The sequence below is a fragment of the Drosophila novamexicana genome, unplaced genomic scaffold (genome assembly GCF_003285875.2).
Source record: "Drosophila novamexicana strain 15010-1031.04,08,12 unplaced genomic scaffold, DnovRS2.1 tig00000485-arrow-pilon, whole genome shotgun sequence".
Lineage (NCBI taxonomy): Eukaryota > Metazoa > Arthropoda > Insecta > Diptera > Drosophilidae > Drosophila > Drosophila novamexicana.
This window is the reverse complement of record NW_020824808.1, coordinates 1762938-1782893: the sequence shown is the minus strand read 5'-3', so window position 1 is coordinate 1782893 and position 19956 is coordinate 1762938. Positions and strand designations below refer to the sequence as shown.

At 40.6% G+C, this 19956-nt stretch overlaps 5 protein-coding genes across 14 annotated transcripts; 3 read left to right on the top strand and 2 right to left on the bottom strand.

The window, feature by feature from the left end:
- The first annotated feature begins 441 nt into the window (after positions 1–441).
- Positions 442–6400, top strand: LOC115761536 (C-terminal-binding protein). 8 transcript variants are annotated; one of them, XM_030703313.1, is made up of 7 exons: positions 442–695; positions 766–1071; positions 1156–1416; positions 1479–1610; positions 1728–1950; positions 5243–5538; positions 5972–6400. In XM_030703313.1, exons 1-7 carry the CDS (start codon positions 501–503, stop codon positions 6053–6055), a joined length of 1497 nt encoding a protein of 498 aa, XP_030559173.1. In that variant the 5' UTR covers positions 442–500; the 3' UTR covers positions 6056–6400. The 8 variants fall into 8 exon arrangements, with proteins under 8 accessions (XP_030559173.1, XP_030559171.1, XP_030559169.1 ...); XM_030703311.1 differs by having other exon boundaries at positions 5219–5523; XM_030703309.1 differs by having other exon boundaries at positions 5219–5538.
- Positions 6401–8736: 2336 nt separating this feature from the next.
- LOC115761669 (traB domain-containing protein) lies at positions 8737–12381 on the bottom strand. 3 transcript variants are annotated; one of them, XM_030703518.1, is made up of 5 exons: positions 12177–12381; positions 11438–11843; positions 9799–10574; positions 9616–9735; positions 8737–9557 (listed from the first exon to the last, which is right to left on the bottom strand). In XM_030703518.1, exons 2-5 carry the CDS (start codon positions 11577–11579, stop codon positions 8892–8894), a joined length of 1704 nt encoding a protein of 567 aa, XP_030559378.1. In that variant the 5' UTR covers positions 11580–11843; positions 12177–12381; the 3' UTR covers positions 8737–8891. The 3 variants fall into 3 exon arrangements, with proteins under 3 accessions (XP_030559378.1, XP_030559380.1, XP_030559379.1); XM_030703520.1 differs by lacking the exon at positions 12177–12381 and adding an exon at positions 11952–12017; XM_030703519.1 differs by lacking the exon at positions 12177–12381 and adding an exon at positions 11892–11983.
- LOC115761674 lies at positions 10581–11416 on the bottom strand. Its single transcript, XM_030703528.1, has one exon. It carries the CDS (start codon positions 11353–11355, stop codon positions 10645–10647), a length of 711 nt encoding a protein of 236 aa, XP_030559388.1. The 5' UTR covers positions 11356–11416; the 3' UTR covers positions 10581–10644.
- A 236-nt stretch (positions 12382–12617) lies between the features above and the next one.
- On the top strand, positions 12618–13471 carry LOC115761675 (cytochrome c oxidase assembly protein COX20, mitochondrial). The gene is made up of 3 exons (XM_030703529.1): positions 12618–12734; positions 12810–12997; positions 13065–13471. Exons 1-3 carry the CDS (start codon positions 12705–12707, stop codon positions 13177–13179), a joined length of 333 nt encoding a protein of 110 aa, XP_030559389.1. The 5' UTR covers positions 12618–12704; the 3' UTR covers positions 13180–13471.
- A 346-nt stretch (positions 13472–13817) lies between these two features.
- LOC115761667 (xanthine dehydrogenase) lies at positions 13818–19940 on the top strand. Its single transcript, XM_030703516.1, has 5 exons — positions 13818–14001; positions 15717–18320; positions 18383–19528; positions 19598–19765; positions 19816–19940. The coding sequence occupies exons 1-5, from the start codon at positions 13942–13944 to the stop codon at positions 19864–19866; spliced, it is 4029 nt and encodes a 1342-aa protein (XP_030559376.1). The 5' UTR covers positions 13818–13941; the 3' UTR covers positions 19867–19940.
- Positions 19941–19956: the final 16 nt, after the last annotated feature.

Genomic DNA, 19956 nt, shown 5'->3' with positions numbered 1-19956 from the left:
GCTGACGATTGCGAAATCCAGGCGAAACTTGTCATCGGTGAATATTGTGCTGACACTAGCGCGATTTGTTAGCGATTCGTAAGCGATTTGTTGTTTGTACTTTGACATCAGATTTCATGTTTTTCCATTTAATTTGCAAATTGTATTAATGTGTCTCTATGTCTGTGTTTGTTTTATTTTTTCTGGTATATGTAATAAATTCTCTTTCTTTAATTTTGTAATTGCAGGATTCTCGATTTCAATATGAAGCGCCAAAAATGATTGCAATGTGTGAATCGTCGTCTTGAAAAGGTTTTGTTTCCGTTGATTGAAATTAAAGCAACTGCAACACGCAACGAAGAAGCAATTGCGGCACAAAAACAAAATAAACAGACACAACACACAACAACAACAACAATAAGAATTAAAGTTTTAAGCAAAGAGATTTATTTCTTATATATATATATATAAATAGCATACAAACAAAAAGTAGTATCCACAATAAAAACAACAAATTTAATATGGATAAAAATCTTATGATGCCGAAGCGTTCGCGCATAGATGTTAAAGGCAGCTTTGCCAATGGTCCGCTGCAGGCGCGACCGTTGGTGGCGCTGCTGGATGGACGCGATTGTTCAATTGAGATGCCCATACTAAAGGATGTGGCTACAGTGGCCTTCTGCGATGCACAGAGCACATCCGAAATACACGAGAAGGTGAGCAGTAAAAGAGTTTTTAACACACAATCAACAACAGGCAAAATAATTATTATTGTATTGTTTCCAGGTGCTAAACGAAGCAGTTGGCGCCTTAATGTGGCACACCATCATCTTGACCAAGGAGGATCTTGAGAAATTCAAAGCTTTACGCATCATTGTGCGCATTGGCAGCGGCACAGATAACATTGATGTTAAAGCCGCTGGCGAATTAGGCATTGCAGTATGCAATGTGCCCGGCTACGGTGTCGAGGAGGTGGCAGACACAACAATGTGCTTGATATTGAACCTATATAGGCGCACCTATTGGCTGGCGAATATGGTGCGAGAGGGCAAAAAGTTTACGGGTCCCGAACAAGTGCGAGAGGCGGCACATGTAAGTGCAAGGCAAAACGAAACCATCTTTATATATGTATATTAATATTTACATGACCGTAATGTTTGCAAATCTTTCCAATAGGGCTGCGCACGCATACGTGGCGATACTTTAGGCTTAGTTGGTTTAGGTCGCATTGGCAGCGCTGTAGCGTTGAGAGCAAAAGCATTTGGCTTCAATGTTATATTCTACGATCCCTACCTACCCGATGGCATTGACAAATCTCTCGGCCTCACACGCGTCTACACGCTCCAGGATCTGCTATTCCAGTCCGACTGCGTCTCACTGCATTGCACGCTCAACGAGCACAATCATCATTTAATCAATGAATTCACAATTAAACAGGTATTTAATCGAAGCATTCCATTTCTATATATTTAGCAATCAATTAATAAATCTCCATTTAGATGCGACCTGGTGCATTTCTGGTGAACACCGCCCGCGGCGGTCTGGTCGATGATGAGACCTTGGCGTTGGCACTGAAACAGGGTCGGATAAGAGCAGCCGCATTGGACGTGCACGAGAACGAACCATACAATGTATTTCAAGTAAGAGATTGTTGTAAAACGAAACATTTTACGCAATCTGAGACGACGCCCCCGCCACGCTAGATATGTTTAATACTAAACAAAATTATTTTCCGATTCGGCTTGCAGGGCGCACTGAAAGATGCTCCAAATCTGATTTGTACACCACACGCCGCCTTCTTCAGCGATGCATCCGCAACGGAGCTGCGCGAAATGGCAGCCACCGAAATACGACGAGCGATTGTCGGCAATATTCCAGAAGTGCTGAGGAATTGCGTTAACAAGGAGTACTTCATGCGCACGCCGCCAACCACTGCGGCCGGAGGCGTTGCGGCGGCTGTTTATCCCGAAGGTAAACTACAAATGATATCAAATCAAGAAAAGTAGTAGGAGGCTTAAACAGATGCCAGGGAGAGAGCGTTACAAACAACATAACAAAAAGAAAAAAGAAAAAAACATTAAAAACAAAAAACCAGAAACAGTAACAGAAATCAGAAATCGTTTAAACAATCACAACCACGCACAACCACACACATTAACACACACACACACACGTGCGCACATTTATGTAGCGAGCGTCTACATATATACATACTTCTATTCTTCTGATTCATTTCAAAGCACACATACATATAAATACATATATAGAAAGTGAGAAAGGCGCGTTGAACCAAGATTTCAAGAGCGCCCGCTAAAGTTGATATATAAGTTAAACAGTTTAAGCTATATAAATATATATATATACATATATATATATATATATATATATATATATAGATATTTAGCAGTGGCTTAGGGCCGCAACACGAACATGAATAGTGGATGTTGATGAGTAGAAGGTTTAGAGCGCGACCGATGTTGGGTAAAGATTTATGAATGATTATACATATGCATATATTTATATAGCCAGATATGTGCATTATAAGCGATACAAACTGCAAACTGCTTAGCAATGTAACGACTTTTTCGTACTAACTCAAAGATACATTCAAAAATATACCATACGAAGGAATTGGTCTTAGGGACTGATACAGTTGGGTCTCATGCAGAAGAGCGACCAGATTTTGGGAATTTATTTTACTTTCGTTTCTTTTTTTAGTCCCTTTATTTTTTACAAAGTCCAAACTATCTTAAATAATTTTGTTAAAGCACAGTGTATTCAACATGGTTTTATTTAGGATTTGAATGCTATATATTTATTGAAAAAGTCTTTGTTTGTCCTCTCAAAAATAAACTTGGTCCAGACTTCGAAAGTTGTCAGCGTTTCTAGCAAGCCTAAACCCGTAATTTCTTTGTAGATTGTTCAAAAGCAATCTATGCGTATTTAGATATGTATGTATGTATGTTTGTATATATGTTTACATATGTATACATAACTCATAATTACTTACAGCAAAAAGGTGAAAGTAAACAATTTGATGGATTGTTGTTGTTAATTGTTTTGAGACCCTGCCTCACACATTTAAAATAACTAACGATCTATAAAAAAATATAATAAAATAAAATAAAACTCAACAGATAAATTATTAGAAAACCAATGTAAGAGATTTTGTTCAAGCACACATATTTATATATACATATATCGTATTATACGTTGTAATATTTACTAACTAACCAAGCGAGAGAAAATTTAATATTATATATCTGTAGCTTCCAAATGCCTCCAAGTTTTGTAGTTATCAAGCGAAAGCGTATTATTTATAAGAATCCACTGATTTTGCGCCATAAATTACTGACTTTCTTTAAGATATATAGATATATATATATGCGAAACAAATTGAACATTTGTAAAAATTATGCGTTTCACGATTATTTTTTGCTCAAAACACTGCTCTATAAAATGCAAAATGATCTCATCATCCGTGTTTATTTTCGCCTTGCGTAAAGATCTTTAGTATGCTGACACCAGAACGGAAGTAATTGTTTAAATACCTTCACAAACATATGCAGACAAGAATTATAAAAACTACAACACGGCGCGTTAACATAAACAACATCTATAAATAAATATAAAAAAGAGAGAACATTAAAAGTAATATTAATTCATAGTCTATGTACATTTAAACATAACAGAAATTATATTAAAACAAAGCAAATTACAAAAAAAAATACTATTAAAAAATTAGATTTACATAATTGAGGAGAAAATAAGATATAAAAAAAACAGCACATTATGATCAACCGAGTAGTCGGTATATCTAAGAATTGTTAGCGTGTAAAATGTAATATTTACAAAAAAAAAAACAAAAAAAAAAACGGCGCAAAGTATCATTTTGTAAAATTTTTGCAACTTTAGTTAATAATTAAACAATTAATGCAATTGACGCCAACTTTTTTAAAATTATTAATTTTCGCTCAAGACCAATATCAGCATAATTTACAAAATATTCCTTAAATAAAAAAGAAAGAAAGAACAAGAAAATATTCACTTTCATAAGAAACGCATCAAGTTTTTTGTTTTTGTTTTTTCATTATGTATTCTGTTTGGTTTAAAGCAATAAAAATTTGTTAAATTTCAAGCACATAACATATACGCATAGAAACACACAAATATTAATATATATATAAATATTTATATATATGTATATATAAATATATATATATATATAGCTACACATACGCACAAACTGAAGCCTAGACACACACCCCAACACACACACATCTTTAACACACACGATCCTACGAGTATATATAACAAGCTGCTACAAAATGAAAATGAGCAAAAGAAAGAAATTAATAATAATAAGCGTAAAAGTAAAAGTAAAGAGACAAAAAGAATAAAATACTGTTATTTTGTAATGTATAAAAATATTTTTAATAACTGTGAAAGCTAAATAAAATTAAACAAGAAACAAACAAAAAATACAATTGATAAAAACAGAGCAAGTTAATTTCAAAAAAAGAAAAAAACCTTTCCAGAAAACAAAAACGCAAAAAATCTAAAAACAAATAACAAAAAAAAAAAAAAAAAACAAAGAAAAAATAACAAATAAAAGAAAAACTTTAAAGAACCAACTATTGTTGCTTTTGTGTGGCGCATTATTGCAAAATTGTTTAAAAAGTATAATTATATGATTTTAATTAATTTTTTAAATAATTTATGTTTAATTATTTTCTATTCAATGGGATGATGGCATCATTGAGTGCAGAGCAGAGCAAGCTTTATATTTAATCGAAAAACTATTTATAGTATATAGACTTAAAAATGTAGTAAGTGTTCTCTGTTGCGTAAATCGAAAGTCAGTAATTTATGAGCGTTGTCGGCCCACGGAATTGATAGCCTATTTGTATTTGTATAACTTAAGGCAAGGCAAACATCGCATCCATATTTGATTAGGGATTTAAGTTGTTTAGGCGCCTGTTCTGAACTCATTCGCATCATATCAGGTCCTTTCAGATTGACTGCTTTTTATAAGAAGTCAATTCTCCTTCCCATTCGCTACTTTAGCCACTTCTTAGACCACACGCAGCCACCACTCTATAATTGAAACTACCCTACATTAAACTCCCACTTTCCCAAATGAAAAAAAAAACGAAAGAAAGCAAACAAGATAAACAGCAACATATTATTAACTTTACCTAAATACCAAAAATACAAACAAAATCGAAATACAAAACAGGATTAAATGGCGGCTATTATACAGGCGCACTGCATCATCGGGCACACAGCACCACACCGCACGATGGTCCCCACAGTACAACAAATCTGGGCAGCAGCAGCAGCGGCGGCGGCACAACCAGCGCTGCTTTGATACCGCCACCGGCCGCTGGCAGCAACACTGTGGCAGCAGCTGCTGTCGCTGTGGCCGCCGCAGCGGCAGCGGCTGCTGCGCTCCTGCCCTCGCCGGTACCGCCACCGAATGCAGCAGCTGTGCCAACGGTGCCACATTTGTCGCCCCAAGTTGGTGGATTGCCGCTCGGAATTGTGAGTAGCCAATCGGTAGGTACCCCCCTCGCCCACCAGCAACAGTGAGTGTTGTATGTGTGTGTGTGTGTGCGTGCGTGCGTGCGTGCGTGTGTGTTGTGTGTGCGCGCGCGAAATATGTGTGTACCCGTGTACTGTGTGTGGTAATCCAATGTGTGTGCCTGTGCGTGCGTGTATGTGTGTGTGTGTGTGTGTGGTCTAGCTTGTGTTATTGTTGTTTCATGTTGTTGTTGTTGTTGATGTTGTTATTGTTATTGGTCATTAGTTGTTGTTTGCCTAGGCTAGGGTTTTACTAACACCTTATTTATTTTTTTTTTTTTTTTATAAATAAATACATATACATTATATTTGCTACTATATACATACAAACATACATACATACATACATAAGTGTGCACGTAACTATGCTGAATTTTATATTCTAATTCGTTTTACATCTTGCTTTTAGCACCTGAGTGCGCCCGACCCTAATAACCATCTGTCATCGAGCATTAAATCTGAAGTGAAGGTCGAGTCAACGGAAACACCGTAGGCTGCTGCATCCTTGCTGGAGGGAGGCAAACAAAAATAATAATATAAATAAATAAAATATAAAAAAAAAAAAAAAAAAAAAAATCCACAACAACAGCCACAAAAACTGGTGTGACAACGGGCCGCCGTGTGACAGGATGGAACTCACACAGGGAGTGGGCACAACAGGGCGGGGCTAGTGGCAGTCAACTACTATATTTGGATAAAACATATGTTTATAATTTGTTATAATGCCAATTTACAATTAACAATCGCCAATTGCCACATCCTACGGCTGCTCCTGTGTGCGTGTGCCACTGCGCCCAGCCTTTGATTTGAATTTTTTCCAAGTTTCTAAGTTTTAATTTAAAATACGATACATATTTGCATTACCAACCCAAAAAACAAACAAAAAAAAAATGAAAGAAGAAAACAAAAGAAAAAAGAACCTAAGGAGTATCCCTTCCCCCCCACACTCACACACTTCTATACATACACACACACCCACACACACAACACGCCTCAAAATTAACTACGTATGTATTTAGTATATAATTTGTAACTATTTAGAATTTTACAGTTACAATTTAAGACTTTTATTTGTATTGCAGCAAATTGTAAGAGAAAAATATGTTACCTACATATAAGCGCAAAAACAAAAACAAAACAAAAAAAAAAAAACACACACAAACATGTTGGAAAATTTTAACTTAAAAAAAAAAAACAAATAGAAAAGTGAGTAAAACAAAAACCCAAGATTCATGGCATACAAAAGCAACACACAAGAGAGACGTTTAGTGCTTAAGATACGTTTAAAGTACATAATAAAAAAAAACAAACGCAGTGTATAAGTATATATGTGTCATATGTGTACGTATGTATACATCTCTCAATGGCAGGATTGCGCACCCTTCCAAAATGGTTACTAGTTCGCTTCGCGGTTCGAGCAAGCCTGAACTTCCCGTGCCCAGTAAATGTGGGTTTGGTTTAGGTTTCGGTTCCACTCTAGTTTAAATGACTGACGACCGACTTTAATGTTCAAATCATGTTAAGAATAAAATCAAAGCCGATCGGTTTGCAGTTCTGCTCAATGGTTTGAACTATGAAGCCATGCCAGGACTGGACCAGCTATAATACGTTTACCAGTGAGAGGCATTGGAATAATGTGGAATCAAATCGAATGTGAGTCAAGTTATGTTAGAGCCAAGCGTGAGTTCCTGTACATCAGATGTATAGATGTCAGCTTTGTTAATAATTTTCTTATGAATTTGAATACGATCGAACGATGTACATTTATATGTATATACATATTCAAGGAAAGGTCCACCAGTACCATTCATATTTTCAATTTTTATACCCTTGTTTTTTTTAATGTCAAGAAATAATTATCTAAGTTTGTAAGATTCAAGAAAAAGTATTTATGAATATATCGTTTAACAGTTATTTTGATGCTTTCTGAAAACTTACGAAAATTTAGGGAACAAAACTCAAAACCATTTTAAGGGAAAAATGGTCTATGTATCAGTAAAAATCTTTTATGATATTACACTACATTCGTATAAAAGAATTAGAAGAAATGTTTACGAAATAATTATTAGTTAGAATCAGCATATTTCAAAAATACACAAATATAGGTTTGACTTATGAAATGCAGGTGCTTTTTGGAGATTTTGAAATTGTTCGAATTTCCTTTCTGCAACTAATTTACCGCCCTCATCTTGGAGCTAAGCTTACCCACTTTCACAAACTTCCACGAAAGGAAATATTAATCCTTCTTTTAAAATATTTGGCCAATCTGAAGTTGAAGTGCTTGGAAATTCAAAGATGACGATAAATGAAAAACACTTTTTGGGGGTATGTAAACTTTTATTTGAGTCAATTATACACGAAGGTTTAGACTTTTTCGGGTGGTATACTATTTATAATGCTACTTAATACCAGTTCTAAATGAGCACAAACTACGCAGCGTCAAAAACAATTTGGCTTGTATTTGTAATACCATTTTTACGATACAGTTCAAATGTGTGGGATATTGTTAATAAAGTATTTCTAGGTAGGTTTTATTTTATTTTATTTTTATTGTAAAAGTCTTCAATATAATATGCAACATTTAACACACGGTTATACTTCCAATATCGAAGGTCCATCACGTTTACACTTAATTTTAAGCGTTACCATCTAAATTTTCAGAGTTTTTACTACGGAATGAACAACATTTACATACATAGATTAAGTCGAAGATAAAGTATTGTAACTGCTTCGGGCAGACGGGCACGGGCACGTTCACATTTAGAGTTTTGTTTAAAAATAATTTTTTTTTTATACAATTAACATTTAAATTGTTTTTTTTTTAGTTAGGGTTTTTTTTAAGCCTGCCAGGAAACCATGTACACATGCAATTACGACGCCTAATTAACCGGACATTAAAAAGAAAATAAGACTCATGACTAATTCTGAGTGTGTGATGTTTAACAATTTAAAATTAAATCTGTTTGTAAAACAATTGAATCTGAATTGATATAATCGTATTCACAGTCGCAGTGTCTATTCAAGCCAAGTACATTATATAGTGGTATGTACATGTGCGTATTTATTCTCTTTTCAATAGTTTTGTATTTTGTTTGTTGGGTTTTTTAAACCAGGAATATGTTTGAATGTCTTTTTTTTTTTTGTTTTGCACACATATATATATATATTTATATGTATATATTTATGTGTTGTAAACACGTTCTATCAAAAGCATCAAGTACTCACAATACTTATCATATCGTCAACGCCCATACATAATTGATGCGGGCGTGTCACTTAAAATCGAGAAACAAAGTCAACAAAATCGAGAAACATGGTCCACAATCAACTTAAAAGAAACGCGTCAGACGCGGCCTCACAAAACGAAAGGCGCCATAGCAGCCCAGTCCGATGAGGCCATACTTGAGGGTATTCTTGCAGAGCCGCTGACTGAGGCTGGCCGGTGGTATTTCAAGTATGGCCGGTATCTTCTCGGGATCCACTTGGCCCCACATTTTTGCAATGCCATTTGCATGTCCAATGCCTACAACGCCAACGACACGCACGGGACGCACCTGATGGGCACCTGGCGCCGCCTGCGGCAGTGCAGCCAATTGCAGTGAGTGACACAAATAGAGATCACGTTCGCGTACGAACACATCCGAAAAGGCTGGAAATTCGCCAGCCATTTCCTGCATTAATTTCTCCAGCAGATCACGCTGCTTGCACTCCTCCACCTCCTCAATGCTGATACTATCCGTAAAGGTCAGACGCCAAACCAGCTTCATGGTTTGCCACAAGGAAAGGGCGCGCAGAGCACGATAAAGTGTGATGCGTATGGGTCGATCGCCCAGATGCAAAATGCAGCCGGGCAGCTTGTGTATCTCTTCGAATGCGCGTCGAAACTCACCGCCTGGGGCCATGCCCAGATCCTTGGCAATTTGTGCGCTCATCTGCAGCAGCAGAATAAAGAAGATGCCATTGATATAGCCATGGGTCTGCAGAATGCCGCGTATCTGCAGGATGATTACATAATTAAAAACCTATTATTTTAAAGATCTGCATGTTAAATACTTTGGGTATATTTATGTTTTTGGCCTCCTCCAACAGAGTCTTCTCATCGAGCTTGAGTATGTGTACACGGGATGGACATAGCTCAACCATGACCACATCTGGACGGACATTGCGAATGACCTGTGAGAAGAGAGGAAGAAAGATATTTAGCAGGTATTTAATTGGTTTAACAGCTGGACTCACATAAGAGACGTCATCCTGTGACTCCTCGCTAAAGTGTGCCGTGCCCACAAGATAGACCTTGCTGCCAAATGGTGTATTCAACAGGGTAACCGTCGAGGGTAAATTTTGGTCGAATTCCTCCAAAGTATCGTAGATGACGATTTCGCGCTTGGTTTGCGGCTGATCACTGTTCGATGTAGCCGCTGGCTCCGCTAACTGCAGTTGTGTGTCGCCGCCTCCATCCGCTGCTGCGGATGCTTCAGCTATAGATATGTCCAATTTTTGTTTGCTTGACTGCAGCAGGGTGTCGGCTTTGCGGCGTCGCTTTTCTGTTGCAATGTCCGGCACTTTGCTGGGTGACTTTCTCAGTATGTTCTTAAACTTTTCTACGGCCTCGTCGTTATGATCGGTCGAGAGGCGCTCGATTAGCACCACCTCTTTCTCTAGATCTTCCTCCTTAATGGAGTTCTCATTAATTTCTATAATTGACAAATTGGGATTATCGGTCTTAAATATTGTCTTATTGGCCAGCTGAGACTTTGGATCGACCTCCTCCTGCGATGTATTCGTATCTGTGCTCTCGGATTGTAATAACAGCATGCTGGCATTTATGGCCGCAGCATTAGTTGTTTGCGAGGTAGGAGCAGCTGAAAGCGGAGCATAGGTATTATAATTGGCTGCCTCGTTCCCGTTGCCCATGGCATTGCCGTTGTGGGCATCAAAATTCTCGACGTTTAACATTTTGTGTGCATAATTGGTGTGTCCTGCGCTTTGATTAAAGTCTCCATTGAGGCTTTCTGTGGGGTTAAATAAACGTGCCGATTAATAAAAAATATAAACACATATGTAAATGGTATAGAGATTAAGCTAGGGGTTCTGCGTCTTCTGCTCATAAAGGGTTTTCATTTCTGTCAAATACGACTTTATATACTCTGTATCTTTACAGTTCTCGATTAGGCAATGCTGCAGCAGCTCGAAACATTTGTGTTTCAGTTGTGAAACCTTTGCTTGATGGGCTCTCTCCTGTTTGGCCAGCTTCGCTTCATATTTATGCACAAGCTGGGCTTGCAAGTTGGTTTTCTTTTTGCTAATAACACTTCTAAATTTAGTTTCTTGTGCCTGGTATGCCTGGAGGCGCAGCTTGTGCATTAATTTGGCTATCTCGCTATCTATTTGCGCACAGTGCTCCATAAAATTCTGATCTTCTGCAAAGGGTGCAAAGATTTGGACTAAAAAATGTTGAGGAAATGTGATGCGCGTTTGGTTGTCCACTGCTCGCTTTGCAGCGCTCAAGATCTGTGTCTTGATGTTTTGGTTAAAGTACTCCTTTTGTAGATTCTGCTGCTCCAGCTTGTGTATATGCTCCTCTAAATGATCATTTTCAATCCCGAGCGCAGCGAGATGTAGTTTCAGGGTGTTTAGTTGCTTCTTGAGATCTAATTGCTGTCCCTTCAGCTCGCTATGTTTCTGCAGAGCAACATCATGTGCCGTGGGCTGTTGCAGCGGGTTAGCTGGAAGCGACTCCTCAGGCTTGGCCTGATCCTGTTGAGTGGCTGCCTCCAGGTTGCAATCGCTCATGTTTACACGTGTAATAATTTACTAAAGCTGTTGAATGAAGCGGCAGAGCCAACTGACAAGAGTTAAAATACTCTCAACTTACCATTGCAGGATCTGTAGTTGGTTGTGGATAGCTGATGATCCAGAGCACTGTCATAGAACGTGCTATCGCCAATATACGATTTGCTCTTCTGCTCCGGAGTACCCATTGTCGAGTCACTTGAAGTTGATGCTGATAAATCCATATGTGCACAATCGGTGGTTGTGTATATATATATATGGATATATATATTTATACAAATATGCGTGTGTGTGTGTGTGGGTGACGTAGAGCTGTGTGCACAGCTGGTGACTTGGAAGAATCGGTTACAGTTTAAAAATTCGGTTTCAGTTTGTTTTGCTGTCGCTTCACCCACGTATCTACGTATCTTTTGTATGTATATTATTTGTGTGTGTACGTTGGTCGGACATCAGTTGTTGTTGTGGTGAGTACCGTTTTCGGTAAATAACTGTAAGTTAGAAATTAATGAGAGAGAGTGAGATTAGCTGAGAGGTACCAATAGATAATTCCAGGCGACCTCCTATCACGAACTTAAAATTTCAAAGATTCTGCGTACGTGTACATGTTTCTTGATGCTAAATACACAGCCTAGTGTCCTTACAAGTCAGTATGTGACATATATAGAGTAAAAACAACAAAACTATATTCAGTTACTCAAATTAACTAAGGTATTCAACACATTATTTTGATTGTTTTGCTTTCGTCAGCTACTTATACAAGTACTTTATACTTGAATATATGTATGTGTGTATGTATGTATGCACCTAATGCATTTACTTACCTGAACGTTGTATATTGATGCGCACAGACCTTTAATTGACGTAAAACTTTTGCAGCTGCGTGTATTTCGGCCTACTTTTGTTTAGCATTTGATAGTTTTTGTAATTTCTTGTGTTGTTTGTAACGGAAAACCCAAAAAACTAAAGAATGAAATTGTGATTGTGGCAAACTGAGCTAGAGCGTTCGCTTCTTCTTGCTAGCGTGCACCAGTGCTGCCTATAAAATCAGAATGAGTCGCGCACACAATATAAAGGTGTATGATATGTTTGTTGGCACATGATGCTTTTTAAAGGTATTTCTTACATTAATATAAGCCAATTTTATTTACGCCAAATCTTGGGCCTATTTTTCAAGTCAAGCATTTATACCAAATTAACAAATTTATTGCATGATGTCAGCGGCTTGACAAACAATTTTTTAATTTTACTTTATCGCATTATGGCAACACTGTACACAAACAGCTGTTCGCCGCGTTTTGTAGGCATTTTGCTGTTGAAAAAATTTTAAATTGAATTTTAGTTTATAAACAATGTCAGACGACGTAGAGGAGCCAAGCAAGGTGATATTAAAAATAAAAATTGTACATTTTGAACTAATGTGAAATGAAAATGAATTTATATATTTTGCGGGGCAGAGCTTCTTCATATTTGGCCGCGATGTGGCGCAGATACCGTGCTTTCGTAACAGTTTTTTGTATGGCATCAGCGGCGGCATAGGCATCGGTGTTTTAGCCTTTTTAGGCACCTCCCGCCCCCATTTGGCCACACACATTGGTTTTGGCACCTTCTTTTGTGGCACAATGGTCTATTGGATGGCATGCAGGTGAGTTGTCATTGCTACTGGGATTGGTTCTGAGCGCGCTACAGTCTTATCAAATGCTTTACGACAGGTATCAGTGGTCGGTGCGGCGCTTTGAGCAGCAACAACTGCGGGAGGCAATGCGCCGGCAGGCCTTGTACGAGGGCACAACAGTAGAACGTGACTTGGATATTAAATCTGCGTAACACTGAATCAACCTATGGATACATATATAAATACGACGAAACAGTGTTAACCTTTAGATACATTAAGAAAAATTGTAGCTGAATCATTTTTATATGTACAAATTTGCATATGTTAACATATGTAAATGTCTGTTAGATTCCTAACATTGAGATACTTTGTTTATATACATACATGTATTTAAACCACCTTAGAGCAATAAGCTAAACTTGTGACATATTTAAGTGCAAAATACAAATGTGTATTGGCTGTCTCATATTTAAAAAAAATCTGAGGCATATATACATGTATGTTAGTTTAAGAGCAATAAATTATGTAAATTTGTTTAATGAATTGCCCAACTGATATAGTTAAAACACCTGCAACTTGCTGTTATAGGGAATATTGTTAGTAGTTGTTATTGCCTCTGTTAATTACATTATATTTGCCGCCTTTTACAAGGAACATTTATGCGCCTAATTACTTTTAAACGAGCTACCTATCAGGTAGATGATAACCACTCGCTTGTGCAATATAATTTGATGAAACCTCTCCATTCATATGAGACACAATCTCGACCCTGTTAAGTGGTGTCGTTCGGTTCTAATCTCGGAATTGCCGCGCCTCACAGTCAGAACGAATTCGTTACTTGCTCGAGCAGGTCGTGTCTGTGAGTGTGTGGGAACTGGGCAATTAGTTCTCGTCTTAATTTTGCGCCCAGAACGATTATATATCTATAAAAGCAACTAATAACTTTTAAAATACGCACAGTTATTTCCTGTACAATGTCAAAGACTGCAACAACATCAACATCTGTTTTAGTGTTTTTTGTAAACGGAAAAAAGGTAAAACTAAAAAAAAAAACTGGTTTAAGCAACAATATACTTTGATTGTTTTTCTCGTCGACATACAAACAAATTTGGAAAAAAAAGAATTTCATCAATTTCGATTTGAAATTCAACGACACTTTTTTTAATTGCATTCCAATGCCAGTTATTGAAGGCATGTTTCTCATGCAATTGAGCAGATCGAGCGTTATTTTGTATTAAATTGATTGCGATTGTGTTGCTGATAACAATTGACCCACAATATGGGGTCATTGTTTTTTCTAAGAGGGGGGCATCGTCACAGCTTATCAACTTGTTATAAAATTCCTTTTAAAAAAAACATATGCAATTGCGCGTGTTTCAGCAATAATAAAGATATGAACTTTATATGGTATATCCAAGTATTTTGGCTTCTCTGTTGCTATATCCTAAATTAAACTATAATTCATTTAAAAACTTATGAGATTAGATTATTTTATGCATTTTTATTTTAAAACAAAACATGCGATTAGATAATAGCCTTCATCAACGTTAAACGGGTAAATAGGCTCATATTAATAAATACAAATCCCTGAACTACGAACTTTATCTGTATTTGGCTAGGTGTCGTAAATAGGCTTTAGCAAGAAAAACAATGTATATACTATATGCAATATGCATCTATTATGATAATAGTACTAAGCAGAAATGCAATCAATTCGCGCGTGTTGTTTTTCCAGCGACTCGCCTGATAACAACAGATAGCAGAACATTTGAAAAGTTGAGGGCTGGAAACGATGTAACGTACAAAAACAAATTTAAATGCAAAAGTTTATTACTTTAACACGAGTTGTAATATATTTCATATTTTTGATTAATTGATTGGAACTTTTTAAATGGCTGTTGCAGAGCTTACTGAAGCTTTGCCCACGCTTCAGGTGTTGATTTTGCATATTTTGTTTATTTTTAATTTATATTTTTTAATATACATATATAATTTTTTGGTTTAAATTAACTCTGACTCTTTTGCCTATATAGTTTCTATGCATAATATTTGCATACGAGCCTATAAAGTCAATGTATATATATATTTATTTATTTTCAACGGAACGACCAACTGAGTTCCATGTTTGCCTGTTCCTCTATCTTTTAAAGCTACATATTTATGTTGATAAAACTTGGCACACTACATAAGTCGAAACCGGTTGGATAAGTTGAGAACTCTTGTGTGGTCAGTCGAAAATTATATAAGCAGTTGTTTTTATACCCTGCACCCATTAAATTGGTATAAAAAGGGTATAATGATACGCGTAACTAACAGCAGAAGGAATCGCTCTTCATAAATCATGATTAAATTATATATGATTGAACTAATTGTGATTAAATGTGATTACAACAGCTCTTATCTAGGTATAGGGTATCTCCTAGTCGGATACCCACGATTAGCGCACCCGATAACTTTTTTTTATTGATAAGTAACTGTTAAAAAGGCAATTTACAATCAAAGTTTTAAAATTAATAAATTACAATTTACCATTTTTACCCAGATTTAATGGGTTTAGGGTATAGAAAGCTCGCTGGTTCGATTCACGGTTCGAACTACGAAGCTCGCCTTAAGGTTTAACAATTATGAACCCAGGTTCTGGTTAGAACCCTAGTTGTAAAATATTATACGCGATTTTTATTATTATTTTTTTGTTCACATGTAGAAAAACACAAGTATGTACGTCCTTCTATGTATTTGAAATGTATAGGTAATTGATTCCAATCCTGATCCGGAATGCACGCTGCTCACCTACCTGCGCGAGAAGCTGCGCCTGTGCGGCACCAAGCTGGGCTGCGGCGAGGGCGGATGTGGTGCGTGCACCGTGATGATCTCCCGGCTGGAGCGTAGCAGCAAAAAGATTCACCATTTGGCAGTTAATGCCTGCCTGACGCCAGTGTGTGCCATGCATGGCTGCGCTGTGACCACTGTGGAGGGAATTGGTAGCACGCGGACACGTCTGCATCCGGCACAGGAGCGTCTGGCCAAGGCGCATGGCTCGCAGTGTGGCTTCTGCACGCCGGGCATTGTGATGTCCATGTATGCCCTGCTGCGTAATGCGGCACAGCCCTCGATGCGCGACCTGGAGGTGGCTTTTCAGGGTAACTTGTGCCGCTGCACCGGCTATCGCCCCATATTGGAGGGCTACAAGACATTCACCAAGGAGTTTGCCTGCGGCATGGGTGACAAGTGTTGTCGTGTAAATGGCAATGGTTGCGGAGAAGATGGCGCAGATGCGGCTAAAACTGATGACACGCTCTTCGAGCGCAGCGAATTCCAGCCCTTTGATCCCAGTCAAGAGCCCATCTTTCCGCCGGAGCTGCAGCTAACAGCGGCGTATGATGAGGAGAGCCTCATCTTTCGTTCGGATCGCGTTACCTGGCATCGACCGACCCAACTGCAGGAGCTGCTCCAACTGAAAGCTGACCATCCGGCTGCGAAGCTAATTGTGGGCAACACAGAGGTGGGTGTGGAGGTTAAATTCAAGCACTTCCTCTATCCCGTGCTCATCAATCCCACCAAAGTGCCCGAGCTCTTGGAGCTGCGTGAATCGGACAAAGGCATTTACTTTGGTGCAGCCGTCAGTCTCATGGAAATCGATGCATATCTGCGCAAGCGCATCGAGGAGCTGCCGGAGTCACAGACACGCTTCTTCCAGTGCGCCGTGGACATGCTGCACTATTTTGCCGGCAAACAGATACGCAATGTGGCCTGTTTGGGCGGGAACATCATGACCGGCAGTCCCATCTCCGATATGAATCCCGTGCTAACTGCGGCTGGTGCCCGCCTGGAGGTGGCCAGTCTTGTTGGGGGCAGGCGTTCGGTCCACATGGGCAGCGGCTTCTTTACTGGCTATCGACGCAATGTCATTCAACCGCACGAGATTCTGTTGGGCATACACTTCCAGAAGACCAAGCCGGATCAGCATGTCGTGGCATTCAAGCAGGCGCGCCGGCGTGACGATGACATAGCCATCGTGAATGCGGCCGTGAATGTCAGCTTTGAGCCCGGCTCCAATGTGGTGCAGCGCATACAAATGGCATTCGGTGGCATGGCACCCACCACGGTGCTGGCGCCACGCACGTCTGACCTCATGGTGGGCCAGTCGTGGAATCAAGCGCTGGTCGAGCGGGTGGCAGAAAGCCTATGCGCTGAGCTGCCCTTGGACGCCTCGGCGCCGGGCGGCATGATAGCCTATCGACGCGCCCTGGTGGTCAGCTTATTCTTCAAATCCTATTTGGCTATCAGCCGGAAGTTGTGCGATGCCGGCATTATGCCGCCGGATACTGTGCCCAAGGCGGAGCTAAGCGGCGCCGATAGCTTTCACACTCCTGTCTTGCGCAGCGCCCAGCTGTTTGAGCGTGTCGCCAGCGAACAACCCACCCAGGATCCGATTGGCAAGCCAAAGGTACATGCATCTGCCCTGAAGCAGGCCACTGGCGAGGCCATCTACACGGATGACATACCACGCATGGACGGCGAGCTATATTTGGGATTTGTGCTGAGCACCAAGGCACACGCGCGTATAATCAAGCTGGATGCCAGCGAGGCGTTGGCCTTGAACGGAGTACATGCCTTTTTCAGCGCCAATGATTTGACAGAGCACGAGAACGAGGTGGGCCCGGTATTCCATGATGAGCACGTCTTTGCCGCTGGCCAGGTGCATTGCTATGGCCAAATTGTCGGCGCTATAGCTGCCGAGAACCAAACGTTAGCCCAACGTGCCGCTCGGCTGGTGCGCGTGGAGTATGAGGAGCTGCAGCCAGTAATTGTCACCATCGAGCAGGCCATCGAACACCAGTCGTATTATCCCGACTATCCACGCTATGTAACCAAGGGCGATGTGGCGTCGGCCTTTGCCGAGGCGGATCATGTATACGAGGGTAGCTGTCGCATGGGCGGCCAGGAGCATTTTTATCTGGAGACCCATGCAGCGGTTGCTGTGATCCGCGACAGCGATGAACTGGAACTGTATTGCTCCACACAGCATCCATCGGAGGTGCAAAAGCTGGTGGCGCATGTTGTCAATCTGCCGGCCCATCGGGTTGTGTGCCGCGCCAAGCGTCTGGGCGGTGGTTTCGGTGGCAAGGAATCCCGTGGCCTTTCGGTGGCATTGCCCGTGGCCTTGGCTGCCTACCGCCTACGTCGTCCTGTTCGTTGCATGCTGGATCGTGATGAGGATATGCTCATCACCGGCACACGGCATCCGTTCCTCTTCAAATATAAAGTGGGCTTCAGCCGTGAGGGCCTTATCACGGCCTGTGAGATTGAGTGTTACAATAATGCCGGCTGGTCCATGGATTTGTCCTTTTCGGTGAGTTTTACATGGCATGTTTCTGCTTGGTATATATGCTCACTGGCAACATTTCTAAACAGGTCCTGGAGCGCGCCATGTATCACTTTGAAAACTGCTACCGCATTCCGAATGTACGTGTGGGCGGCTGGGTGTGCAAAACTAATCTGCCCTCGAATACGGCCTTTCGCGGCTTTGGAGGACCTCAGGGCATGTTCGCCGGCGAGCACATCATCAGGGATGTGGCCCGGATTGTTGGCCGGGATGTGCTGGACGTGATGCAGCTGAATTTCTACAAAACCGGCGACTATACACACTACAATCAGCAGCTAGAGCGTTTTCCCATCGAGCGCTGCTTTGCAGATTGCCTCCAGCAGTCGCGCTACCACCAGAAGCAAGCGGAGATAGCGCGCTTCAATCGGGAGCATCGCTGGCGCAAGCGTGGCATAGCACTGGTGCCCACCAAATATGGCATTTCCTTTGGCGTCATGCATTTGAATCAGGGTGGCGCTCTAATTAACATCTATGGGGATGGTTCGGTACTGTTGTCGCATGGCGGGGTGGAAATTGGACAGGGCTTGCATACCAAGATGCTACAGTGTGCTGCCCGAGCCCTGGGCATACCCATTGAGCTTATACACATCTCGGAGACGTCCACGGATAAGGTGCCCAATACCTCGCCCACGGCGGCCAGTGTTGGGTCCGATCTGAACGGCATGGCCGTGCTCGATGCTTGCGAGAAGATTAACAAGCGCCTGGCGCCAATTAAGCAGGCACTGCCCACGGGCACCTGGAAGGAGTGGATCAACAAGGCATATTTCGATCGTGTCAGCTTATCGGCAACGGGTTTTTATGCCATACCGAACATAGGCTATCATCCAGTAACAAATCCCAATGCGCGCACCTACAGCTACTATACAAATGGTGTGGGCGTGTCGGTTGTGGAGATTGACTGCCTGACGGGCGATCACCAGGTGCTCAGTACGGACATTGTCATGGACATTGGGTCGAGCATTAACCCAGCCATTGACATTGGTCAGATTGAAGGCGCCTTCATGCAGGGCTATGGGTTGTTCACACTCGAGGAGCTGATGTACTCGCCGCAGGGCATGCTCTACTCTCGCGGACCAGGCATGTACAAGCTGCCTGGTTTTGCAGATATACCCGGCGAGTTTAATGTTAGCCTGCTGACCGGCGCACCCAATCCACGCGCTGTTTATTCATCAAAGGTGAGGCATTTGGTAACCCTTTCGCTTATATATATACATATATTTACATCCCATTTATTCAACTTTCAGGCCGTTGGCGAACCTCCGCTTTTCATAGGCAGTTCAGCATTTTTTGCCATCAAAGAAGCCATTGCCGCGGCCCGCCTAGGGCAGGGCTTGAATCCCGATTTCAATCTGGAGGCGCCTGCCACCTCGGCACGCATACGCATGGCCTGCCAGGATCAATTCACTCAACTGGTAAGTCAGTTTCACTCAGCTGAATATAACTAATTCTTTATGCATTTCAGCTTGAAATGCCAGAGGCGGGCAGCTATACGCCCTGGAATATAGTGCCATAATAGCGGATAGTGCCCATATACATACATTTCTCATATAGAAATATTTAAATGTGTACAGTACAATGATTATAATTAATAATTACTTAGATT